This window comes from Embiotoca jacksoni, unplaced genomic scaffold, assembly GCF_022577435.1.
Source record: "Embiotoca jacksoni isolate LCO1_2020_lvr unplaced genomic scaffold, fEmbJac1.0.p SCAF_14, whole genome shotgun sequence".
NCBI classification, from domain to species: Eukaryota; Metazoa; Chordata; class Actinopteri; family Embiotocidae; genus Embiotoca; species Embiotoca jacksoni.
Window position 1 is genome coordinate 8,428,586 of NW_027185274.1, and position 27,509 is coordinate 8,456,094.

General features: G+C 41.3%; 3 protein-coding genes across 3 annotated transcripts; 2 read left to right on the forward strand and 1 right to left on the reverse strand.

Annotated features, from left to right (window-relative positions):
- Nucleotides 1-1,296: 1,296 nt before the first annotated feature.
- Nucleotides 1,297-4,836, reverse strand: LOC138197184 (ion channel TACAN-like). The gene is made up of 12 exons (XM_069147832.1): nt 4,768-4,836; nt 4,359-4,477; nt 4,014-4,130; nt 3,821-3,880; nt 3,495-3,590; nt 3,285-3,374; nt 3,011-3,076; nt 2,834-2,895; nt 2,648-2,740; nt 2,388-2,452; nt 2,048-2,116; nt 1,297-1,759 (listed from the first exon to the last, which is right to left on the reverse strand). The coding sequence occupies exons 1-12, from the start codon at nt 4,834-4,836 to the stop codon at nt 1,646-1,648; spliced, it is 1,020 nt and encodes a 339-aa protein (XP_069003933.1). The 3' UTR covers nt 1,297-1,645.
- Nucleotides 4,837-5,704: 868 nt separating this feature from the next.
- gdpd1 (glycerophosphodiester phosphodiesterase domain containing 1) lies at nt 5,705-14,083 on the forward strand. The gene is made up of 11 exons (XM_069147830.1): nt 5,705-5,876; nt 6,900-7,049; nt 7,377-7,419; nt 7,776-7,911; nt 8,698-8,743; nt 9,066-9,187; nt 9,585-9,674; nt 10,090-10,223; nt 11,406-11,465; nt 11,730-11,781; nt 12,047-14,083. Exons 2-11 carry the CDS (start codon nt 6,914-6,916, stop codon nt 12,179-12,181), a joined length of 954 nt encoding a protein of 317 aa, XP_069003931.1. The 5' UTR covers nt 5,705-5,876; nt 6,900-6,913; the 3' UTR covers nt 12,182-14,083.
- An 801-nt stretch (nt 14,084-14,884) lies between these two features.
- ypel2b (yippee-like 2b) lies at nt 14,885-26,079 on the forward strand. The gene is made up of 5 exons (XM_069147833.1): nt 14,885-15,065; nt 22,378-22,609; nt 23,428-23,471; nt 23,835-23,943; nt 25,952-26,079. Exons 2-5 carry the CDS (start codon nt 22,493-22,495, stop codon nt 26,039-26,041), a joined length of 360 nt encoding a protein of 119 aa, XP_069003934.1. The 5' UTR covers nt 14,885-15,065; nt 22,378-22,492; the 3' UTR covers nt 26,042-26,079.
- Nucleotides 26,080-27,509: the final 1,430 nt, after the last annotated feature.

Consider the following 27,509-nt stretch of genomic DNA (forward strand, 5'->3'; position numbering starts at 1 on the left):
CGGTGAATGGAGGCCTCCACCGGCCACAGCAAACAGAGACAGTATTAAAACACTAATATGGCCCGCACGAAATTGTTTGAAGGATTAGCAACATATACAGCCGAGATAAATAAGGACTAAGACACTTGATATTAAAATGCAAATATAAACAACACTCAGTGCTCGATAGAAATTTGCTGAGATATTACACTAATAATTTTTACTGCTAGATTAATACATTACATACCACCTCACTGGTGACAATTTTCCATTTCATTTACCTACATATACCTACATTAAAAGTTATGGCAGACCCACTATATCAATGATTAAAAAATACAGGATATTTGCACATCAAACAATAAAAAAACAACAACACACAGTTAATAAGAAATACCACAAATTTGGCTTTCAAGAGCTACAACTTTACAAAACAGTCACATGGAGAGCACAGGAAGCACCACAGTCCGAGTGAGGGCAACGTGTAGCCTCTACACCTGCTGGCTACATTATTCTCTCTTGCCCCTGGTTCCTCGTGTCCTTGTGCTAAGTTAGATACAATTTTAATGTGAAGAAGAGATAAGATTCTTCAGTTCTTCATCCTGTGGTAAATTATGCTTAAATTGTGGTGGATTATGCTTATGCTATGCCCATTTATATATATATATATGTTTAATCCAGTCTTTAATCAAATGCTATTATGATACTATATGTAACCCTGTCGACTCAGCATTAAGATATACTGCACACAGCTGTGTGCCCAAGGTCATGAAAACACGAAGTAAGTTTCGGTACGTGATAACTCACAGGCGAGCTGAACTCAGATTCAGGAGGTCACGGTACCAACTCTCTATAATGAGTTGGTACTCCTCTTGTGGAACATCAGAGACTAAAGTCCCGCCCTACTGTGTATAAAGTATGTAATATCAAGTGCTCAGATCAGACTCCAACAGAGAGACCTCTGGTTGATGTTGGGCTCTCCGTGATATCATGTATGCTGAAGTTGCTGAATAAATCAACTTGCTGATTGAATCTGCCTATTGGTGTCTCTGATCAAAACAACTCGGTGGAATCAATTGGTGAATTCCAACAATCCCCATTTCATTCCTCCAGCCAAAACATGTTGGTGACAGCCATTTGAGAGTGCAATTTAAAAAAAATTGCATTTCGTGTTTTTCGTGTTTAGTTCACAAAGTAAAGACACAGGCTAGACTTTTCTTCATTTGAAGTAAATCTTTAAATTATATTTATTTATATTTGTCTATACTGTGTGTATTCATAGATGAACTATACATGTTTTCACGTATCTATGCAAAAACAACATCATGATCAAATGAGCAGTACTTTATCAATCCCACACAGAAATTCAGACTTCTGTTACCTAACTTCAACTACACCTCATAAAAGACTCTTAAAGGGCTGCAAACAAACATTTTACACATACACACAAGCATAATATACGTAGAAGTACAAACTAGCGGGTTTTCAGAGACTAGTGTTTCTGTAAAATGATGTACTTTATTGGAGGTTGATTCTTTTGGTGTATTTGTTTTGCATACAAACACAAGAACATGGAGGTAATGTGAATTATACTTTAACCTTTAATGGTGACTGATTAGTACTAAAACATGCTTTAATATTCATGCTATTTGTTTATTTTTATGTATCACAGGCTCTTTGGTTTCTGACTCATGCTCTTCATTTTTTGACGAACGACAGCAAGAGTGGTGAAGAAATTCCCCATGAACAGGATAAGGAAGCAGAGCCCACACATCAAGACCTGACATCACATGGGACACAGAACAATACATGAGTCAGCAGAACAGAAAGCAGAATAGCTTATCTGTTATTGCTTTCATGACATACGTAGAGGGTCAGGAGTAATATTCAAAGTGTAAATTATAATTAACCACGAGGCTGGGAACATGTTGGACTAAATGTGACCATGCCCTTCTAGCTAGACAAATAAAGAACACAATAAGGGAAAATGAAGAATAGTTAAAAGGTACATTTTTACAACTTTTACAAAATAGAGTGAAACAGTCAAACGTGGCTGCAGAGCACTGACCTGCCATTCTTTACTGTCTGGGAGCTGAGCCATTCTGTACAAAGTCAGGCCATTGAAGAGCTGCCAGAACTATAAGACAAAACACGAGGACTTAAGGGTTTGTGTTGTTTTAAAGGGAACTGATGTATGCAAATAGCAGAGACACTCGAAAGGTTGAGCTCTTATCTGAATTACCAAAAGCCCTTTAAACTATTTCAAATCATGCCTAAATACTCAGAGTAATATCAAATCTAGAATGATGTCAGCATTTTTACCCAGTCTAAACCATAACAGTGCAAGAATGTTTTTTCATACAAACTCAGCAGTTAAAGGAAACTTCTCAGTGACAGACTGTACTCACATGACCAAAAAAAAGGAAGGGCAGAAGAAAAGTCAGCCCTTTCCACATCCAGGACTGAAATCCCTCTAAACAAAAAAGGAAAGAAAGACAAATGTTTGAAGAGTTTTGTTTTTTTCACTTGCATGTGTGTTTACAAAAAAAAATCGGAAAAGAGGAGCTCCAGATATACCTGACCGAACTTATCATTTTTACTAAATTTTTATACGTCTGGCTGAGTTCATCTTTGTTCTGTGTTCTTGGTGTGTTAAAACGAGGCTCACCCACGGTCAGATCCATGTTGTGTCTTTCGCCCAAGGATCGTAGTCTGTACAGACATCCACTCTGATAATAGCACTGCAGACACTGAACAAAACCTGCGGGTTCCAGATGAAAGCGACATTGATCCGGTTTTTGTTTGGTTAGGAAAAGTTTGAACCACGAATGCTTTACAGGTATTTTGACCTTACTTTGATACAAGGAGTAGGCAAGGAACTGGTTCCTGAATATCTTGTACATGTTCCCATCCGGCCTTAGTTGTTGTGGAAAGGAGGACATTTTTAATCACATTTTCAGATTTTAAGTGTTGAAATCATTTTTCATTGTTTTCAGTCTTTTATTTCGGGTTTCCATCTTCCTCCACTCACCATGTCAGCATTACACCGGACAGAAAAGCTGATATGTAGTGATGAAAAACCCACCATCCTTTGATTCTAAAATACAGGACACATTATATTAGATATTTAAATTGTATGTTTGTGCAAACACGTGACACTATCACAAAACAATTAAGTACAATATTAGTAATGTATAAAAAGTAGATCACAAGGCTGTGAATACTTTTTAATTCATAAAAAAAAAATCTGATTATGTTATTTTCATTTATCGTGGTAGGATAATTTAAAGAAGAGCTGTGCTGACCTGGAGCCGTTGTTGATGAGGATACTTTCCCTGATGGTTAATGTACAGTAGTACCACACCAGCATGAAATTGAGGATTGCATCAAGAAATCTAAAGCCAAGGACACAAGCAGTGTTATATTTTGACAGACAGTGTGTATACAGTGTCAGTGTAAATCGACTGTAACTGCCCCAGGTGAGGCAGCTGTTAAATACAAGATGTTTACTGCACCTGTAGTTGACAAAGAAATAGCATATGATGGAGAACAGCAGCAGGATGATGGTGAGGATCAGCTTGAACTTCTCATATTCGTCTTTGTAGGCAAATCTGACAAAGATGAACATATTCAGAACTCACTATGCAGTCCAACAGATTCATCAGCGAGGGGTCTTCAAAGTTTCTGTGATTCTCCTATAAATCATCTTAATGGATTAAAGTACACCAGTAAATCAAAAGAGGTAAGTGGTTGAAAAATGTTGTTTCAGCAAATAAATATTATCATGAAAATAAAAAGTGGGTTTAATCATCCGCGTGTGTTTTTGATAGCTGTTACTTACTTTGACTGCTTGCTGAGAAGAGTGACATTCACATTTCCAAGAACGAGGCTGAGGTACAACCTGCGATTTGAAGCAATTACGTCATTTTTTCGTTTTCAACTTTACAGAAGCAAATAGAAGAAAATTCATGCCTTCTAACTGTTGAAAATCATCTTATATTCTGAGGGCTTTCAATTAAATTAGAAGTCATCACCCATTTTTCTTGGGAAGGAAAGCTTCCATTTCAAGGAAAGCCTTTGGTCGTGTCTTGATTTTTTCTTTGATTTCATCCAGTGTCTTATCGTCTTCATCTGATGGTCCTTTGCTGCATCTGATGAATGATATAAGATAACTTTGCATCCCTGGCACAACATGACATAAAACAGTTTTTTTATTTGGGCTGAGTAAGGTGCATTTGGTAAAAGTTAGCTTTCCTTCTTCCCTGTATATGCCTGTGAATGTATGCATGTGACCTGATGCACTGTATTTATCTTTACCTGTAACTGTAAATCTGATTGTGAATCTTTATATACAGTCTATGTTGTTAGTGGACACTTACTTTTTCAATAGACAGGACACCTCACTCAGTCTTTGCCGCTGACAGGAAATGGAGAAAGAGCAGTTTTTTTGTAGTTTTGAAATTTCATCCAGTTCCTGTAGGTACTTTCTGTGCGTCTCCTAGATGGCATAAAGAATATGGGGTTATATCAATAACCAAGGAAACATGTACATTAAAACGAACATGTAAACTTTTTAACCTTCCTTGTGAATATGGTAGAAAATCTGAAGCAGAACCAAAATATCTGACATGAAAATAAGTACTACTGAAGAACTGCAGCACTTTTACAGAAGGTTTAATTGCTGGATATTGAAAATTCTAAGTAACAGAACAATAAATGGAAACAATTTGTTTAGCAGGAATTGCTCTGAATGAATATCCAGTCAGATGATTATGGTTTATTTCTTACCTGAAGTTGTTGATAGTCTTCCTGCAGACATTTCCACTCCTCCAGAATGCCTGTTAAACCTTTGCTCATTTTGTGAACACGTTGTCGTTACACTAACAGCAAAACTAGACCGACTTAAAAAACAGTGAGATCTCTAAATTATTAAAGCACCTTGGAATGCGATCTTGAAGTATCTTCAGGGTGTGTATTACATCTCCATGGACAGTTTATTGCATAAAATGAACTTTGACTGGTACAAATGTGCAAGATTTTAATCTGGACATTGTTCTGTAGAAAATCTCTGGTAATCACATTGCTCAGTTATCATTAACAGAGGTGAAAGCAATAGGTTAGTGTTGACTAAAATATATACAATTAAGAGGCCTACATTTTTTGTCTTTTTACCATTGTTCACCCAGCTCCCTGTTTGCTAGATGGTGCTTTTGCACATATTTTGTCTCTCACTATAGTTTGTCTGTCAGGTACTTGCACGTTAGCAGCATCTAGTGGACAAAGTCAATTTCTAACTCACTTTACAAGAGAGGAAAAGCTTTTCCTTTTGCTAAATTTATGCAACACATGACAATTTTGAGGAATCAGGAATCAATTAAAAAAAAAACAATTCATATGAATATCTTGTAATGATTATACTAATAACTTATACCTGTGTCGAAATTCATTTTTATTTGGGTAAAGTCAAAATACTATCCGATGGCATGTATTGTAGGTCGGCTGCCCTATGATTTAAAAACTAACACCAAAACAACAACAAAAACCAAACCAATCAAACAACAAAAAACTTCAGTAAGAATTTCTTAAGTAGAAAACGTGTCTCCAAGCTTTTATATGCGTCTGTCTTTATGTATAGGCTTTTATTCTGAACTACTTTTGCGGAAGTGCCGTTTTTCCGAGGCGGCAGCAGAGGTATGCGCATGCGCCTCTTCCAGCTGACAGCGGCAGGTTGGTGTTTATATTCCGTCTGTGGAGCTCACAGGAGCTGCAGACTAGAGGCCAGTTCACCAGTTCATCTTCAAACAGAGGAGCCTGCTGTAAAGATTCCTGGACATTAAAACTACGTCAACACCAAAAAAAAAAAAAAAAATAACAAACAAAACAATTTGATGACAGAGGTGAGAGTTTATCTTGTGATTTTGACCCAATCTCTGCTAACATTAGCCTGGTTTAGCTTGTCCGGTATCCGTCGGCGTTGTCGTCATTTGACAGGCGTGTGTGAATGAAGATAAAGGTTGTCGTTGATCTTATCTGAGTTTATACTGTTTCTCCAACGTTGGACAAAGTCAGCTAGAAGTGCTCCTTGTGCAATAAGTAAGAGACCGAGTACCTCCGCGATAATAAACCCTGAAATATGACGTTTAATCTTAGTTTTCTGTGGAGTTGCTGCGGCTTTATGCTCTCTTTTCACGGGAGATCGTTTTTTGCTTTGGTGATGGACTGTAATTGTTTGAAGGCAAATTCATGAATGTTTGTAGGGACGGTACAGTATTAAAATCACAAAGCATCAGTTTGTCTCTTTCCTGGGAGTCACAAACTGCCATTATGTTTTACATATTATTATCATTTGTTCTTTCATTGTCTTATTGATAATTGGTAAACAATTCTTTATGATTTGTCAATTATATAGTCTTGTTTCACATGCAAAGACTTGCCTGTTTTTCTCTCTTTATGTCCTTCTATGTTGAATCATTTGAGTTGAAGTTGTCAGTGGATTTATCATTAACAGAACATGAATCAGCAATAAACATATAATAACTTAATTGGTAAGTCATTTTTAAAGCTAAAACGCATTTTTAATTTGTCAATGTGGGAATATTTTATGGAAATGATTAGTCAGTGAGTCGAGACCATACTTGTTAGATTAATCAATAATAATCATTACTTGTAGCCTTACTTTGGGCTTTGAACTCTTCATAAGGTTAATTATACGGTTTTAAGTGCTCACTTTTGCAATTACACATTTAATGTTTTATTTAAAAATCCACTGTTCCTAAAATGATTTTTTTTTTTTTTTTTTTTTTTTTTTTTTAAGGATTCAACTCAATATTGATCTATCTAGACAAAGACAGTCGCAGACAGAGAGTTTGTTGAAATCCGGTTTCCCTGTTGACATTAACTGGGTGGTGTTTGTTCTGCAGTTGACTGACAGGAGATGTGTGCTGCCGTGTATGTCCTGTCTACGGTAACGGGCTACGTGCTCACTTCCGCCCTGCTGCTAAAATGTCCAACTCTTTTGCACCGGAGGAAGCGAGAGACTTTCCTCAGCAGGCACATTTCCCATCGTGGAGGTGAGTCAGGGGTGGTGGCGCACATTCGGATCTCGGTTCGATGTTTTTTTTTTTTTTTGTCTTTCTCTCCAAAACTTTCTTTATGAATGTATTTGCATGGTTTTAGTTGTATTGCAGAATGAAGTCCTTCTATACTGAACCCTAAATAAATAGGAATGTTGATACCTACAGAGGCCACAAACAAAATGTCAACAGAGGCCCCTCTAAAAGGTGGAAGACATCCCTGTTTTCAGACAGCGATGGCAAACTTCCAGCTGTCGGGTCCAAAGTCATGCAGGGAAATTAAAAACACTGTCCCAAGCTTGTTGTTTACTTTTTGTATTGCAGGGGCAGGTGAAAACCTGGAAAACACCATGGCAGCTTTCAAGCAGTGAGTATAAACCTCAAGTCATACTGACACGGCTCTTTCCTGGTTTTTGCATGTACACACTTGCTCTTGTGACTGTGGACAGTTTGTGTCATCTGAGCTGTCTGCTTTGTCTTCTCGCCCACACTGATAGGACTCAATGCAATATATATCTATTCAAATATATATTAAAATATATATCTAGTCAAATGCTAAGATGACGTACTTCTGTTTCTGCCTCTGTTTGACTAGTTAATGAGGCAGAAAGTTTCTGTTTTCATTAAATGTGTGTGCCGTATTTCAAACTAGTTGAGTCCATATGTCGGTGACTGTTTGCTCGACCTCAGTGACCACAGTTCACTGTGTGTTGGTTCATGCAGCGCTGTGGATCTTGGCACAGACATGCTGGAGTTGGACTGCCACATGACAAAAGATGAGCAGGTAGTGGTTTCACATGATGCCAACCTGCAGAGGGCCTGTGGCATCAACGCAGACATCTCCGACATGGCCTACGCTGTGAGTTGCTGCTCTGTAGTAAATCCTTTGGTCATTTCATTTCCCTTTACTCTTCCCTCCTCATCCATCCTGCTCTGTGTTTAACTGCCTCTTTTTAATTCTTCATTGGCCACTCGTGAAAAGGAAAATGTATAAATGTATATAACGCTGGGCTTTTTGTTTACATACTGTATACATGAGGTAAAGAGCTCAGTGTAAAGTGTTGATTTACAGCGACAGACATGTCACAGAGTTTCACAAAAGATGTAGGTTAAAGAGTATTTTTGAGAAGTCAAACAGTCACATGTGATGTTTGTGTATAGTGGTGAGGTAGCAGCAGTGATGGTTAATGTGCCCTGATCAGAGGAGCGCCACACAGAGTCACCTGATTATGTCACATGATTTTATAACATCTGCTCCAGCAGAAATTATTTGCGAGTCAGAGGATTAGCTATTAGTCACTGAGGATTTCTGCTTTTTTTCTACTCTACATGTCTTTGATGGTCTTCACTTTTAAAGTCTAATGAAAAAAAGACCTTTGTTTGCCGACAAGGTCGGAGATCACAAAAGTTAAATGTTTTATCATCTTTGGTCTTGTTGTCAAAAGAAGCACCGAGCTCATTGACATGAATCTTGTTTAATCGTGACCTTGGTGGGATCATGTCTCTTCTATGTTGACCGTCATTCATTTTAACACCTCAGTCCCACTCATCATGCCACCTCTATGCCGACCTCACAGGCTCTGAGTGGAGGTCGTATGTCTCGACTGTTAACCGCTGACTGCTGTCTGCTGTCTGCTCTTTGCAGGAACTCCCTCCATACCTCTGCAAGCTCGGTGTAACTTTTCAGAGAGGTGAGCCGCACATATCCAAAGCTCACACAACCAACATACAGTACAGATGTGCAACATCTGTAGTCAGTGTGCCCGTTCAGTGGCCTATGTTTGTGTGCAGGAACGCTGTGTTTTAAATTTGGCTGGTTGATAATGGATCAATTCATCAAGATGAACTCTATCTAGTGACTGTAATTAGTTGACAGGTGACAGTAAATATATATATTTTGAGTTTATTGGCCTGAAAAGTGCCACGGAAATGATGAATAAACACAACCATACGTCATATTATTCAGTGTGATCTGAGGCTGACGGTGTTTCCAACCCGTCCTTGTCTGTGCAGAGTGTTTCTGCGAGGGAGGAGAGGACAAACACATCCCTCTCCTCAAGGACATTTTTGATGCCTTTCCCAACACCCCTGTCAACATTGACATCAAGGTCAACAATGACACACTCATCAAGAAGGTGTGTGCACATAACTGTGTGTCCTCCTGTTTTTTAAGTAGTCTAACCCTGTTCTGATGCAACTCTTTCTTTTGGTTTCATAATTATTTCGGCTAAGACTGTATTTATGACTAGTGTGCCCTCTGAAGCAGAATTTACCTCATTGTGGATCAGAAAGTGTATTTAACAGGCAGACACTGAACTTATGATCCATCATTGGATCGTTTTACTCCGATATCTTAAAAAAAATGAAGAGGGGTAGATTCTGTAAAAACGCTGCTGTTATTTTATAACTTTCAGAACTGACTTTTCCTCAGAAGAAAGCAAGTCTCGATTTCAAAAATAATTGACAATTGAATGGCAAAATAAAATGTCCTGAATTCATGTTTCATGCCTGTGGACTTTTAAATGTTTGCAGGTCTCGGAGCTGGTCGTTAAGTATGACCGAGAGCAACTGACTGTCTGGGGCAACGCAAGGAACCAAATAGTCAAGAAGTGTTACAAAGAGGTATTTTTTATCTCGGACGTATGTCTCTCTTGTTATTATTCAGTTGCAGAGAGTGTTTTCTCTATTATAGTATCATATTTTAAGCTCACATTGGGTCCAGTCATTACAGGAGGTGAATGTCCACTGAACAATTAGCAGCAATCATAACACTATTATTTTCATCCAGTATAGCAGGATTAATAGGGTGTGGTAGGAAAAAAAGTATCGTGCTAAATCTGACACATACAGTAGTGTAGGTGGATAACTAGGGAAAATTCCAGATGTAGGGCATTCCTCTTTTCATCAATATCTTGTTTCTCCAAACGTGGAGAGGGTGTAATCAAACTGACAAATCATCTCAAGAGTCCCTCTGAAAGTATGACTTGCATAATCAGTGATCGTCATGAGGCTAAGTCTCGGTTGTTTGTTTTTGCAGAACCCTCATATTCCAGTGTTGTTCAGCATTCCCAGAGTACTGCAGCTGTTGGGCCTCTTCTACACTGGCCTGCTGCCCTTTGTTCCCCTCAAGGAGCAGTTCCTGGAGATCCCCATGCCTTCTATCATCACCAAGTACGTTCACACGTACACATACAGATAGTGTTAAATTAACTGATGCCGTGTCCTGCTGCTTGATTTACAACACGACACACATCGAGTCAGGGTCCTCCACAGCTGTTGTTTGTCGGTACAGTCCAACAGTAACACCACACTGCAACACAGGTGATTAGCATCAGTCTATAAGTACACAACATTTTATGAGCAGTCAGTCAGAGTTTGAGGTCCATTCAACAGGGGTTGAACGAAATGGCCTCCAGATGAAGAGAGTAACCGGTTTCAGTGGGTCACAGCAGGATTAAATTGGCCCATGTAAAACATGCATAAGAACTAACTTATTATTTAAGTAGCATTTATGGCCAAAGAGCTGTAGGCTGCTGCGTGTAAGGAAAAGAAAAATACTTTCCTCATCTAAAGTCTTTAAAAGGTTAAATAAACACTGGCAGCACTTTTAACTACTGCACATTAATTATTTCAAAAATGTATCTTTTAATGCTGCAATTTGCAGATAAAAATGTTACCCATGGCTATAGTTTTTTCTTCCATTTACGAGGACATTACTTCAGCACAGAGACACATCATCTCCTCAGACACCAGAGACAGAAGTGTTCCCACATGACCACAGTTTCATACTTAACTGTGTGAGCCAACTCATTACTGTGATGGGATGTGCTGTAAAGCTCAGGGGAGTTTTCAGGAAGTCTGCCCTGCACTCCGATTCTTCTTTTTTTTTTTAGACAAAGTGTGTGGAAAGGTTACACACATGATTGTGTTTGGTTTTCTATTTCATTAAAAGTACTTTTAACCTGTTGCTGCCGGCTGAGTTGAGCTCCCCTCACTTTGGTTGACTGTTTGCACAGTGTCCTTTCTGTCTCTGTTGTCCGGGCCACAATGCTCTTTTGAAGGATGAACTTCCTCATTAAGTCATTAAAAGAAACATTCACACCTCTTGCCTGGAGGGTGTGTTAGTGCATCATAAGGATAAAGGTCAAAGAGCAGATTATACATGCCAAACATGCATTAAGGCTCACGTGAATTCTTTTATCACACTTTGGTTGCACTAAATACTCTCTTAAACACACCCCACAAACAATTTCCTATTTTTTTCCTTTTTGCACTTGAGAAGCATCAATATGGTAACTACATCAATTGCTTTTTAACTCTTTAAGTAGTTAACTTTTCTGTGTGATTTTATAGACTAAAGGATCCTAACAGATTAACTAGGAGTCAGCGATTGATCACCTGGCTGGCAGACTCGTAAGTCACTCACAACCAAGCATTTACAATCCATCTACCTTCTTTATCTTAATTTCAGAGTGGCTGAATCGGTGGAAGTTTAAAGAAAAAAAAAATCACTGTTTTAAACTTTTAAACCTGCACTACTGGACTTTGTCTATGTGGTGCTGAGACCTTACTGTGTGACTGATTAATGCAAAGCTTTTACAAATGCACAACTAACTCTCTACCTTTGCTATACATGCAGTTTCTTGCTGCTAATGAGTATTTATTTATCTCTTGTAGTTTGCTGATGAGGAAAACTCTTTTTCAGCATTTAACGGCCAGAGGGATTCAGGTAAAAACTTCTGTTACGATACATTAGTAACTTCCACATTATGGCTGATTGAATACATACTTTCTGTATAATATAATATCAATATAGTTATATCAATATATATCAATATATCAAAATGTTCAAATATAGACCAAAGCAGCTGCTAACACTGCCGTGTGTGTGTGTGTGTGTGTGTGTGTGTGTGTGTGTGTGTGTGTGTGTGTGTGTGTGTGTGTGTGTATATATGTATATATATATACTGTACGCGTCCTGCGTCTGGTTTCAGGTCTACATTTGGGTGCTGAATGACGAGGAGGACTTCCAGAGGGCGTTTGACTTGGGAGCCACAGGAGTTATGACAGATTTTCCCACCAGGCTTAAAGACTTCATGGACAGGAATGGCATTTCTAAGGCCCAGTGACCTGCCGAAAAAAACCTACCTATGCTCACCCTGTCTCGCCAGTGATTATGCTTCAAGCTGACTGACCTGCCAAACCAGCCCCGCACAACACCCACTTTTTGCTGCACGCATTCCAGCAGGGCTACTCACTGTGTTTTACAGTGAGTGGGGATCTCCATCACGTTCTGCTCCCGGCACTAGTGTGAGGAAACAAATGTGGTACTTGTGTGGTTCAGTTAGACAACCTGCTTTAGATTATTATCCTTTTTGTTTTCCTTGTTCCTTCACTCCACACACAACAATGTGAGATCTCTGTTAGCATTACTTACCAATTCATGTCCACACAATACTTTTGAGTAAAATCAATAATGGGACTGAATGGCCATTTTCTTATCAATCTTGAATTTCATAATAGAGTCATGGCTTTAAGCTAAACAATATTTTTTTATACAAATTTATTAATGTAGAGGCTTCAGCTTTTTTAAATGCATTTAGGTGTTTGCAGTATTACTGCATCACAGATCAAGTATTGTGTGAGTACAAGCAGATGGACCTCGGTGTTTTGGTATCATTTTAATTTACCGCTTGCTTTTTAATGTTTTTTTACAATCAGACTGCTGACTTGGCACACCGATAACACAATCGTCTAAGCAGCTGTGAGATATTTTTATATGAGCCAGATGCTGCCAGAAAAGTGCTTTTGTTGTCATAAATACGGAGTAGAAAGTCCTAAAGAGTCGTAGTTTAAAATGAGCAGCGGGGCCGATGAAGTGGGCAGCGCCACTGCTCCGCATCTACCGGAGGTTTAAGCAGAGGCTGATTCAGCTGAACCGTGCACTACTGTAATAACCACTGTTTCCGTGTGCTGTGTCGTATGTTTATAAGTAGTTGTTGGTGTCTAGATTTTTCTTTGAATCAAATTAAATTGAATGAGGCATTTTTTTTTTTTGTCTATTAGTGAATCAGAGAGAAAGTTTGCACGAAATGAAAAACGTCATCTGGATTGTTTTTGTGCTTTTTTTCCCCCCACCTGTGTCAGTGGGAACGTAAACAGCATTGAACTCCATATTTATACGATTTTGAAAGTATTTTGGGAACCCAGAAGAGGCAGCGCTGCATGTTGATTCATCGCTTCACTCTAATAATTTGAAACTGAAATGTATTATCTCGCAGCTCCTCGCCTTGGGTGTCACTGTTTTAAAGGTCCATAGGATTATCATACCAGCACGTCCTCTAATCCAAACTTGTGACCACACAGTGAGGGTCTGTAATGAATATAGTATTGGTTGAATGTGCTGCATGTTGTTCAATATTTTAGTCAACACTGTATTGCACTGTCAACTACTTTGTCGGGAATTTTATGTTTGTGCTTTCACCGAGTTAAATCTGTGCACGTATCAATCTGATATCTGAAATTTTATATTGTTTTCAGAACTGTTTATTCAGAATTATTTTTCTTTAAGAAAAAAACTTGATCCACCAATCGTATTTCCAATATTGGGGATGTTTTGATTTCATTACACAGGTTGTACTGAGTGGATTTATTTTTGCATGCTCAAAATGAAGCTGTTGTGTTTGAATACATGTTGTTGTCAGTATGTTTGTGAGACTGCTGGGGCCTATCAAAATGCCCACATGGAGTCTGCCATTTAATTGGCTGATTGATTATTTAAAAATTAGGCAACATTCTATCAGCATCAATAAACACTAGATTAAAAGTTATATAATGTGTGTGTGTGTGTGTGTATAGTAAACGCTTCACAGCGTCGTTTTAGACCAATTTGGACAACAATTATATGTCAATTTACAGTATTCCGACAAGTAACCACCTGCATATAGACAGCAGGTGGCGCTGCAGACAGCAGAGATTTCTGTAGTTGTCCTTGTAGCGGAAAAGTTAACAATGCTTGACATATTTCATGACATTAAAAAAAAAAAAAAAATCCTTTTGCGGAGACATTTTCTACTCTCTTGTACGAGAACTGGTGAAGTCTTTCGTGATTTCTGCTGCTTGGTATTCTTTCCTGAAAATATACTCATAGGTAGCTTGTGTACTGTAGAGAATTCAGTAAAAAAAAAAAAAAAAGTGACATTCAGGAGGGTTTGTTGGTTCCTTACTTGTGCCGTCGACCAATCAGCGCGGTGTTGCTATGCCTTATCGGTTTGCTGATTGGCTGATACGCCTGTCATTTATTCATCACGTGAACGGCCAGTGTAAGTTTTGACAAAGAGTGTCAAGTCAAGATGGTTAGCGGTTTCCGGCGTGTGCTTACAGTTTTCTCTTCACAACATGCCACAACATGCCACTTCAAGAAAAAGTTCAGTGTGCCAGCAGCCGTTAAGTTTTTATGAAAAGTATTTTCGAAAAGTTTTTCGTGAATGCAGCACAGTTATCAGCCTCCGTCGTTTAGCTGGCGTCCCGCGGTGACATCTGAAATCATCATTGTGCAGTTTTCAGTTTTGACCACAGATGCCTTTGTTACAAAGTCACGCTGCAAAACTTCTAAATGAAACAGAATTAAAAAAAATTAAAAAAAAAAAAAAGACGCCGGCCAGAAAGTGACTGTGCGCCGCTCAAGATGTGATGCCGTGTTGAGTGTGTCGTCGTTTTACTGCGAACACGGAAGTGAGTAGGAGGGAATCCTCTCGCTCCGGCTGGTCGTTTCACCACTCTTCTCTCTCTCTCTCTCTCTCTCTCTCTCTCTGCTTCTTCTAAACTCTGCAGGCGGCGTTGCGCGTCAAAACATTGCGTCTCTGCAGGACTTGTCAGGGCCAGAGAGGAGAGGAAATTTGCCTGGGAAGGAATGCGAAAGAGGCTTTAGGATTGGCATCGCCACGAGGAGAACGAGGAGGTGCGACATTTTCTTGGCTACGTAGAGATCCCGTTTTTTTCTTCTTTACAAAGGTAATATGATTTCCACTGCGTTATTTTTCCACTCTGGGGCACGAGTTACGCACTGTTTTCATATCGCTCTTTGATGCTTATTCAAGCATCGCTGTAGTCGTGTACAGCCTGTCCAATAGTTTTTAAATGAGGCAACTTTTCCGTCAACCTGAAGGTACAGATGCTATATTATTACACATTAAAGGTCAAGTTTATGATTTGATCGTATTCTGATCATTGGAACAACAGTTCACGTCTGGACTGGTGTGTTTTCTTTGTGGACGTGATGCTGAAGTCTGAAGTGGAGCGACAGTATCTTGTGGTTATTATTAGGACACATGCTGTTTGTGGTCCTGCTGCACGTATGCGCCATCGTCCCTGTGCGCGCGCGCCTGGCCGTAACTGTGCACGTCAACGGTGATCAATGCGGGTTATCGTGTAATAAGCTCACGTGATCCCATACTAACGGAAAACACTTGTCTGTGAAAGTCATCGGGGATGTTAAAGCTTTGCAAATGTAGCTCTGTGTGTGTGTGTGTGTGTGTGTGTGTGTGTGTGTGTGTGTGTGTGTGCGTGCGTGTCCGTGCGCGCGTGTCCGTGCGCGTGCACATGTGCGTGCGTTTTGAGCATTGCTGAGCTGAGGCATCCCCGCCATCTGTGCTACGTGTGGTGGCCGAAGTTCTGCCCCAGATAAAGTGCGCCACTGCCTGTGACCTGATTCAGACCAATAATGACAACAAGCACTGTAACCTCGAGCCTTCCTGCTTCCGTGTTTTTACTGATGTGTTACCCCAGGTGATGAGGCAACACTATTTACCTCCGAAACCAACTCAATAAAGTCCACGTGAGGGCATACGGACAGCTGTCCTTATCAAGTCACAACCTCTCTTCTTTTTGCAGATCTATTGTACATGCTGATAGTCATTGATCATGTGAGGGGGAGGGGGGGGGGGTCTATACCCAGGGATCGAAGATGGGGCTCAGACAGTTGCAGGCCTTGAAAGGTGATCCCTCACAGACAGGACTTGTTTACACAAACAAAAGTTGTGTACAGTGTGTTGCGCTTACAAGACTCTTTGTCACATCACCCACTTTGTTTGTAGTCACAGTTTGTCATCTGATAGCCACATGTTAAAATTCTATAGAAATTATATAAGCACATGAATAAGGAAAATATGAGCAATAAAAAATAAGTTATGTGTTGACTCCCGCCTTCTGCAAGGAGATATGGTGACATTTAAGTGTCAGAATCGGCTGAAAACAAACATCACGCTCCATAAAGCTGCTTTTCCCTTCTGAGGAGAACAAGACAAAGAGAGACAGAAGAAGTGCAGGCGTCCGTAACCAGACACACACACCCGAGAAGCAGGAGCATCACTTCATCAGTGAGATGTGATATGAGGGGGGGGGGGGATTTTTTTTTTTTTCTTCTTCTTCTTCCTCCAGTCAGTGATGTCATGCTGCTGTAGGCTGTTGCCCTGGTGTAAAGCTGAATGGAGAACAGGATGGGAGTACAGAAAGTACAGCAGTCGTGATGCTGCAGCTCGTGGGCAGCGTAGGACACGCAGCTCAACCGGCGCCAAGGGACACACTCCTTCTTTTTCTTCTTCTATTCATTTAACTCGCTCTCTGTCCCTCTCTGACTCCCATTTTCACCTCGCATCCCTCCTTCCCCTCTATCTTCCCCCTGCCCTCGATGGTTGTCAGAAACGGCATGAGCAGCATCAGTGTGTTACATAACAAAGAGTTTTTTTTTTTTTGTTTTTTTTTTGGGATACAAGGGCCCTTTTGGCTGGTGAGACTCGTGGCACGTAGCCTTTTGTGATGACACCCAGAAATGACCAGAATGGACAGCGCGGTGACCTCAAACGACCCGCGGCAGGACTGATGAATAGACAGAGTGACAGCAGAAAAAAATAAATATACAAACAGGCTGAGAGGCATGGAGACAAATGAAGAGAAGATTGAGAGACAAACTGATAATAAAAAAAAAGAAAAAGAAACGGGACAAAACACACGGCGGTTGTGCAGACGGTCTCGGTCCTGCCTCGTCAGCTTTGATAACATTTGTAGGCTGTGTGGATCCCTGCAATCAGCTAGTCATCTGATCATTTATGCAATTTGTTTTTGGTTTTATTTAGTGAAAAGCAGCCTGGACGGACTCTTTGTGTCAGCACATCAGCATCCTGGTTCCCAGTAACAATGTTGCTTTGCAAAATGACTTTCAAGCATCTCCACCCACCAAGATGAGTGAATTTGGAAACAAATGGAAATTGTTTGAAAATGCCAAACAGCCTCGAAAAGATCCAGTTCATTTTCATCTGCTTCATGTGGCTCTACAGCCTGTGCATGCTTTCTCTCAAATATTTCAGTACTTAATGTTTGGTGTACTTCTTGTGGTCACTGCATGTCAGAAGAAACAAGGTGCAGGAGACAAACTTTTGATAACGGGAGCTTACAGCCCTTCTCGTATAATAGTGGCAATAAAGTATCTCTCGGACTGCAACTGAAGATTGGTTTCATTATCAGTTCATCTGCTGATTATTTTTTGGTTAATTGATCTTTAAAATGTCAGAGTCATTGAATGTTTGATGTTTTTTTTGTTACTGCGGTGTCTTTTAGGAGCAGCTGGAAGCCGTAAAAAAAAAAAAAAAAAAAAAAAAAAAAATCCTAGCGTGTCAGCTCGCTGACAACCAAATAAAAGTCTTGAAAGCCTGTCACAAATTCTCAGAGCCCAAGTTGAGTCTTTAAATGTTTTGTTTTGTCCGAATATCAGTAAAAAACAACAACAACAATAACCTCAAAGACATTCACATATCAGTGATGTCAATCGAGCAAACGCTCACATGTGAGAGGTTTGAACCAGAGAATGTTTGGGGTTGAACTTTTTCTGACGATCAATCAACCGATCAGTCCAGCGAACGTTACAGCTCTACAAATAACTCTGGCACTTATCCCTCCACAGTCCTGTTAAGCACAAGCTGTAACTTCACACAGCATGACTGTACTGTAATGTATTTTTAATCACATTAGTAAGATGTATCAGTTTTCATGCAGAGCCACTGGCAGACAGTTACAGCTGTCATGAAGTGATTCTTCTTCAGAGTGAGTCCAGATAACACACACACACACACACACACACACACACACACACACACACACACACACACACACACACACACACACACACACACACACACACACACACCGAGAGAGCTGCGCATGGATTATGTATGACCCACGAGATGATGCGTTAACGTGTGCGACACTGTAATCCTCCTCCGCTGTTGAATATGAGTCCACAAGGGCACACGAGTATCACGATGCACTATATGCGTCAAACATGCTGACAATTGGCTGCAACAGCATGTCGCAGAGCTTTTTCAGCGGCGCGTGGTCGTCTGGCTTCAGCTGTGACGGACAGCTTCTGGCTCATACGAGCGTGTTTACATTTTATACATTAATCTGGTACTTTTGAGCCTCCACAGCAGCGTTTACCACAAGTCTCTCAGGCTAAAAGAAGCTGCTTCAATTTAATATAATTCAATCCAAAGCCTGAGGTTAATTCTTGCATTCCTAAGATTAATTACTCATTCAGCTTTTTTCTTGATTAAGTTGTTCATGGTTTGATAACACCAAAAAACAACAAAAAAAAAATAACAACTGTCCATTGCATTTTGTAATTGCCTGACGGGACGTCTTGAAATTGCTTGTTTTGCCTGATCAACTGTCGAAAACATCAGAGGATTCAATTTTCTATCATGGTATACTTTTAAAAAGTGCAAATATTCATATGAAAACTTCCTATCTCTAATTAGAAAGATAAATTGTTAATTAGGTAAAGTGGGACTCAAAATGTTGAACAAATCTTGGACGACTGAACGCAACATAAATGTTGTCCTGAACTGACTGAGAGGGTAAAACATTCTCTGGGTTGAACATCTGTGTGTGTGTGTGTGTGTGTGTGTGTGTGTGTGTGTGTGTGTGTGTGTGTGTGTGTCAGCTCTGACAACTGTACTGAGTGTGTCTTTGTGCCCTGATCCCACGCTGCTGGCACAGAGTCAGAGGAGAGAAAACAAGGGCACGTCTCACTGCCTTATTTATTTATATCCCCCCGGTCCTTCCCATCAGCGCTGGGGCCTTTATCAGCCTCCGTCCGACACTAAAAACAATCATATTGCAGAGCTGTAAAGAGGGCTCCCCTCCACGCCCCCCACCCCCTCCCACCCTCCACTCTCTCACCACTCTTGTTTGTCCTAAACTCACAAAGGCCTCCTGCACCCAATCAGTATTTTTTTTTTATTAGTTTTTCCAGATGGTTCAGTAAAGACACACAGGAAGGAGAGGAGACAGAGTGGGACAACATATTGTAGAGGTGAACAACTCAAAACAAAAATCTTATAGAGTCGGAGTCTTACAAACAATAGAAATGCCTGGTTTTATTTAGTGAGAAAGGTCATGCTTTTTTTTTATTTTACTGAAATCATTTAAATCAGAAAGAATAGTAGGCGGATAGACAATATAAGTAGCATATACGGTTTTATTGGGGGCTCATCCACAGCTTTATGAAAAGAAGCACAGGGGAATAAAACAAGATTACGTTTGTGATTGATAGGGTAGCAGAGTCACATCGCTGAAATCACGATTAAAGTTGCATTAAGCAACGAAGACCACAAACATTATTACTGCAGTGCAAGAGGCAGAGCGCAGGCCTCTAACCATTTAGTTTCTCCTGTACAGTCAGTCAAAACGTACTCCTCTCCTCCTGGCCCTTGGCCCCCGGGATGCGTTCCCAGGCCAGCTCACTAATCTTCTCGGTCACCAGGGCGCACCAGTAGGAAGTATTTTAAGGGCTCGATCCATTTGGATATCATGGAGCGAGCATAGCACGATCCTCACAGTTGTGCTAGGCTAAGCAGATTATCTCTGCAGCCTCGCAGACTTAAACACGGAGTGTGAGCGAGCTGCCGCTACCGCCGTGTGTCCGGGGAAAAAAAAGCATTCAGCTGGTGTGAGGGTAGTGTGGTTTGACTGTAGGTTAACAGTAACAGCTGGGACAAGATAATGGTCAAATGATGACTGCTTTCATTGCTTAGTTTTCCCCCAATGCCTACTTAAACGTTTGGTCTATAAAAACCTGAGAAAATAGTGAAAAAGGCCCATCAGAGTCCGAGGTGGCATCTTCAGATGTATGGCCATAAAAGGGGAAAACAGCAGCCCTGCCCCTCGTGTTTGAGGAGCTGGAAGTCGCTCAAAGAAGTTTAAATCCAGAAGCTATGTGATTACTGGGCTGAATGCGGACATGCTGACCTTTTATAGATCTAATGTTTATAATGGTCATGACTCAGTTTAGTTTGTTAGCATACTAACATTGCTAATAAGCACCGAGGCGGAGGCTGATGGTAATGTTATAGCTCCTATTATTAAATACCTGCATTGCACAAATTGCAATCTTGATGCCTCTGTCTGTGATTTACTTCTCAGTCAGGAGGATTTATTATTTGGGCCCCATATGTGCCTGTATAAATGTCATGTTAATACATCAGGTAGTAGTGGTAGCATGGACACAAATTACAAATAACATTTACAGAAGTGCTTGAAAGTTTGTGAAACCTTTTGAAATTTTGTATCTTTCTGCACTATTGTTGCCTAAAACCTCATCCGATTGTCACGCAATTCAGAAATAATTGTTTTATCAGCGATGACAAGCCGTCCTGTTCCAGATGCACCAAAACAGGCCCAGACCATGATACTACCGCCACCATGTTTCACAGTTGGGATAAGGTTCTTATGCTGAAACTACGTGCTTTCCTTTCTCCAAACAAAATGCTTCTCACTTAAACTAAAAAGTTATATTTTTGTCTCATCCATCCACCAGACGTTCCTCCAGTAGCCCTCTGACTTGTCCTCATGATCTTTGGCAAACTGCAGACGGGCAGCATTGTTCTTTTTGGAGAGCAGTGTCTTTCTCATTGTAGCACCAATGAGAAAGACACACCGACCTCATTGTTGTTCAGTGTTCTCCTGATGGTGGACTCATGAGCATTAACATTAGACAAAGTGAGAGAGGCCTTTAGCTGATTAAAAGGTCACCCTGGGTTCCTTTGTGACCTCCCAGACTATTACAAGCCTTCCTCATAGAGTGATCTTTGTTGTTGGAGCCCTCTTGGTGAGGCTAACAATGGTTTTGAATTCCCTCCATTTGTACACAATCTGTCTGATTGTGGATTGGTTGAGTCTAAACTCTTTACAGATGGTTTTGTAACCTTTTCCCAACTTATGAGCATCAACAACTAATTTTTTTCTGTGCTCCTCAGACGTCTTCTTTGTTCGTGCCATGATACACTTCCAATCCATAGACATGTGAAACTTAGACTTTAATAGATTCCTTTCATTTAATCTGAACAGGGCGCCCACTAACAGCTGATTGTTATCCCATTGATTAAAAACACCTGAGTCTAATCACACGTTCATACCTGCTAATCCTGGAGGTTCACATACTCAGAAATATGTAATATTGGATAATTTTCCTTAATAAATAAATGTCCATGTATACTATTTTCTCTTATTTGTTTCATTGGGTTCTCTTTAAGGATAACTGTGGATCTTCTGGGTCCTCCTTTCCACAAGCCAACGTGTCTTCAGGCAAGACACTGAACCCCCAGTTGCTCCTGATGGCAGGAGAGCACCTTGCATGGCAGCTTTGCCGTCATTGGTGTGTGAATATCTGTGAGTGGATGAATGGGGGAAGAGTAAGACTGCTTAGGTGATAAAGCGCAATGTATATGCCGTACTTACCATTTTATCCACGTTTAGGACTTGTGTGAAAATCCAATGATGTTTGATCATATTTATTCAGAAATATTAAATACACTGAAGGGTTCACAAACTTTTAAGCACCACTCTACCTGATAATTTTCTGTTAGGCCCTGCTTTGGTGGCTCAAATTGTGCTCCCGACCAGCTAGGAGTCATTGTAGGCTACTAGGCGGCGATATCCTGTGTGATGGAAGCCTCTACCTGTACCGTGTTTGATACTCATCTCTTTCAGTGCTGAGATTTTTCGGCTTGAAACTGAAATGTGAAATTTTGTGCCTCAGCACAGGACACAGGTCCATTAATAATGCACGATGTCTCATCATATCATAGCCTTTTGATGTTTTATGAGTTTCTCAGATGCAAGCCCGGCTGGAGAATTCACTCAGCCCACAGAGCAGACTGTAATCCCATCAGCAATTTTACACCTGTGGCTTCATTTGCAACAACAGTTTAGGGAAACAGCTGTTACACAACCATGTAGCCATTAACCGCTCTCGTATCCTCCGTGTGCTCAGGTGTTCGCCTCCCGACCCACCGCCCACCACGGCCCTCACCTGTGTGTTGCGGTGCTTCCCTTGTGAGCCGACCTGGGCTGGCAGTCCCTTCTTGCACCGCCCGCCAACTCCGCCCATGGTCAGGATGACGCGCTCCAAGACCTTCCAGGCGTACCTGCCGAGCTGCCACCGAACCTACAGCTGCATCCACTGCCGAGCTCACCTGGCCAACCACGATGAGCTCATCTCCAAGGTAACCGACGGCAACAGAGCAAATCCAGTGACTTGACTCATTTTACCAACAGTTGTTGCCCCTGGAAACCACCAGGACAGGACTTGCATTCAGGCAGCTCATTACAAACTGGAAAAAGAGAGCAATGGAGTTCACAGGCAGTTCTTTGCTTCGCTTTTGGTTTAATCACAGGTGATATTTTATTGTGTTATAAATTGGAACAGACAAAAAAATTAGAATTATTTGCAGGATTAAGAGCAATTAAATGGACAAGCATTGAGGAGTAAAAGAGAGGTAAACAGCAGGCTGAACACCTGTATGTCTGTCAGCCACCGCCACACTATTGCCTGTGGCTGGATTATGTTATAAACTGGTTAGTGAATTGGATTACGAGTGCTCTATCACTTTTTCCACGTACGATTACAAAAAACACGCTCACCTGTGTACAGAGGCCTGATGTCAGTCCTAATACAGCTGCACTAAATAAATCTGTGTAATTTGTCTCTTAAAAAAAAAAAACATTGGTGTTGCAGCAAAAAAAAGGTGTGCAAGAATACAGGTGCATTGCTAGGTTTAAAGGTACTTATGCATTTGTCAACTGTGATGTTGTCAGTGCCGTAAAGTAGATATTAAAACAGATCTTGTCTACAGGTTTTAAAACGAGAGCGTCTGTGACAGTAAAAAATAGTCTCAACTCAACATGAGGAAACCAAACCAGACCTTGTGTTTGAATGACAGTTTAATAGCACGCTTAAACATTTTTATTAGGTTGTTAGACCGTATGAAGAGGTAGATTCTTGTTCCAGCCTTTTCATGTTCGTCTCATCTTGTCGCCGCAGTCGTTCCAGGGCAGCCAGGGCCGAGCCTACCTGTTCAACTCAGTGTGAGTATCCATCGAACACCTCTCTTCATGCATTTCAACCCACCTGTCTTAGAAAAAGACACACGTAACCATGCTCAGGTTAATAATACAGATTGTCCCACATGGCAGATGTGTTGTTTTTGATCCCCAGTGTAGACAGTGTGCCTCAGAGCGATGTCAGCTGAATCGAGTGTGAGAATGAGGATGTTTGAATCTATGCTGCGCAGCTCGGTGCCGTATCAGTATGCAGCGTGTGAGTGTGTGTGAAGCAGCGACCCCCCTCTGCAGACACCATGCAATACAAATTTCATAGAACTATTTTTACAAAAAAAAACTTTCCTCTCTCGCTGTCTCTGCTCATGTCTCCTTTCTCTTTTCTCTCAGGGTGAACGTTGGGTGTGGTCCCGCAGAGGAGAGAGTTCTGCTGACAGGCCTGCATGCTGTAGCAGATATCTATTGTGAGAACTGCAAGACAACCCTGGGCTGGAAATACGTAAGTGTCCTTGGCTGATAGGATGCACAGCACCGCAAATTGCACCCAAGTTTAGAGGACGATAAACTGGGAGCTTGTTATTATAGCATACACAGATTTTATGGGTACCCTAATTATGTTTGGACTCGTCTTCTCCCAGGGCTGCTGCAGGAGTACAGCTGCAGGCTGAAGTAATTAGATAAACTTGTCAGAACAGATGGAGACAAGAAGGAGAAGTTGTGATTGATATTATGAGACTTGAGATGAGTGTTTTATGTTTTGGGGAATCATCTGGTTAAGCAGTTTTTTTTTTTAATTTCTTTTGTCACTTAAAGCTGAAGATTTACAATTTTTAGATTTTAACAGGAGATGTCTGCTTATGCTGTCGTTTATGCAGCTGATAGGTATTAATATTTCCCAAACATAAACATACCGGCACTCTGGTTGAATACGAGCTTAAATGATATTGCAAACCACATTGTGTAGTCTTGGCTAACCTGAGGCTCTGTAAAAGTTAAAGCCTGCGATGTAGCATGTCAAAATACAAAGTTTGCAGAATGTATTTAGTGCAGGCAGTATTTTAGGTCCCAAGTCAGGTTGAACCAAACAAGAACCACACATGTTAGCTGTCTTCATATATCAACAGAGCTGAACATGTGTTGCTGTTTTTGGTGACCCCTGTCAGCGTGGAAGTGAAAGTTTACACTACAGGGCACGTGACTGTATCTTTGAAGGGTTAACACACACACACACACACACACACACACACACACACACACACACACAAATACACTCACAGTGTCCTTGTTGTTTAACTTCTGAAAAGGCCCCATTGACCAGAACTATTTACCTAACCTCTAAGTCTAACATTCACAGCTGTGTGTTTCACTTTAAACCTGATTCTTTAACCTCTCAGCCTATATATAATTATTTTCCTTATGGCACCCGGTCAACACCTGGTCAACCAGCTTCAGAAGTAGCTACTTTTCTCAGTAGTTTCTATTCCTGTCGGGAGCCCACAGAGCAGAGAAAAGAGAGGTCACATGCATGCTAAAGCGCACAGGCACCAGATAAGGCTTAATGTAGGGCTGCCACTAATATTAGTTGCAGCAGTGTAGATTTTCTGCACCCGTCAAAGTTCTATTGAGAGGCTTGACCTACTGCACTTCTACACCGAGAAATCTGATAAGGGGCCTCCGCAGCTTTGAACCAAAATAGCCAAAGACAAAACAAGGTACAGACGCTGCACAGTGAAAGAACATTTGTATCGGCCGATTCTGTTAGTGCTGTACAGTGAGTGAATGGCTTTCGAGCAGAAACACAGGGTTGTTAATGGACTGGGACAGCAAGCAGGAGTGTCATTTTGTGCCATTTTTCATGGCATTGATTAAAAACTCTTTCCTAATTAGTGTTACTAAATAGAAACAATTGATTTTGAACAGTTTTCAAATAACAATGTGTCAAATGATTAACGGTATGTAGCCAGCAAACAGCCAGTACACTCTATATGATAGTATGTGAAGGAATTAATGACGTTTTCACACTCCTTTATGTATTTTACGCAACTGAGCAACACTACATGGTGCTCAGCTTCTATGTGGCTCAGACTTTGGCTCTGGTGTTTTCTAAATCCCATTCATATTTTCAGAGGAATTTTGGACTGCACAGCTACGAATAGAAATGCACGTTGGAGCCTGCAGAATTAGAGCTGCTGCGAGGCTCAAACCTGTGGCCTTTAGATTTTGGCAGATTCTTAGTGGTTGGAGATATTTTCCTGCCAACGTATGACGATTCAGTCTGGTTCTGCCGGCTCCTCTGCAGTGTTCAGTGACTGATGGTTATATAACCAGCTTCCATAGAGCCAGGAGCAGAGAGGATTCAAGGTTTTATATACAACTAAAAACATTGCCCTATGCAGTGGTATTTTATGTCACGTGTCTCTTTTCCAACGTGATCCTACTCTCTATCAACATGTTAATATTTTCTGTCCATGGTTTGAATTAAATTATGTCTCTGCCACTCCCTCCAGGAACATGCTTTTGAGAGCAGTCAGAAGTACAAAGAGGGAAAGTTCATCATTGAGCTGGCCCACATGATCAAGGACAACGGCTGGGACTGAGGGGCGAGCAGCCGGGTGACAACCGCAGCGGAGGAGGGGAAGGGAGGGGACTGGGTGGAGGGATGGGAGGGAGGGAGAGGGGTGGTGTGTGGTGGGTGAGTGTGTGACTTTGGTTTGGCTGATTTACCATTAACCTCTGTAACTTACTGCCCATCCCTCCCGACTACACCTCTTGATGTACACGCACACACTCACAAACGCACACATCAAGGTCCCAGACATCCCAGTTTGACAGAGAGACAGACCAGGCAGGCTTGTACGCAGCTAGCAGGACTAGGTGACTGGCTGGCAACAGTAGACAAGACGAGATGTCAAATTTTTGTGTGTTTATTTTTTTACTCAAACAGGATTCGATTAAGCAAAAGGTAGCAACACTCCCTCTCTACACGCTAGGAGACATCTTCAATGTATGCAGTATTTATCTTACAATAATGTTGGAACCAGTTGTCAACGGGTCATTCGGCAGAAATTTAGCCAGAAGGAGACCAGTTGGCCGAGGCTGACGGGGTTCAGTGGCCTCGGCGGAAAAGCTGACGGGCATTCACTCTGTCCCCAGCGTGAATGAGATGACCTAAGATGATTATAGCAAATCCAGCTGATCGGGGACATGCCAGCTGGGCCAGTGATGAGGCCTGGCGCTGAGGCTTGGCACGGAGGCCCGAGCACATGGGTATTGAGTTGTGGCAGTGGGGGTGGGTGCAGGGATTGCCACCCACCAGGCCGCTCGCTCAAAATGGTGGGGAGGGGAAGATCCTGATACAGTTATGTAGAGGCTTTGATGGCTTCTGGCTGGGATCCAGTCCACGTCTTGCCAGTGATGCAGCTCGGGATGGACAGGGTGGGCCGGGAGGGAAAGAGATACAGACGGACAGCCACCAGCTTGTCCCAAAACCTCACAGGAATTTGCCCTTGCAGCAGCAAAGCAGCTCCCCTGGGTTTTATTCATCCTTCGATACACAGAGTTGTGTAAAGCGATCTGCTGATCCTCCCCACGTATGTCTGGTGTCGGTGGATGCATTGCTGCATCCACCTTTTGTTAATTGGCCAGATAAAATTACAAAACATAAGCATGTCTCAGGTCAACAACTTGGGCGGGGATTCCCAAAGGTTTGCGAGCACTGTGAGCATCTTTCGGCTGTGGCAGGGGCGATGAGCAGAGGTGACGAGGCTCTGCGGGCTTTGTTAGGAGAACAGCTAGTGATCAGGCAGACACAAACACAACCCTTGCTGTCATACAGACAGCAGTTTGATCTGAAGAAACTGGCGAACGGGTGGCCGACGCATGACTGGTTTCATGGGCCAAGGGAAAATGCAAATAGGAAAAAAATGATCACTAAAAGTTTGTTATTACTTTTAATGAAGTCCTGAGGTTTATACATGACCACAGAGGCGTGTACTGTAGATTTGTTTGTAAAGTGTATCACTCTTAGGCTCTCTTTCAGTCTGGGATGACTGTTGTTTAACTGCT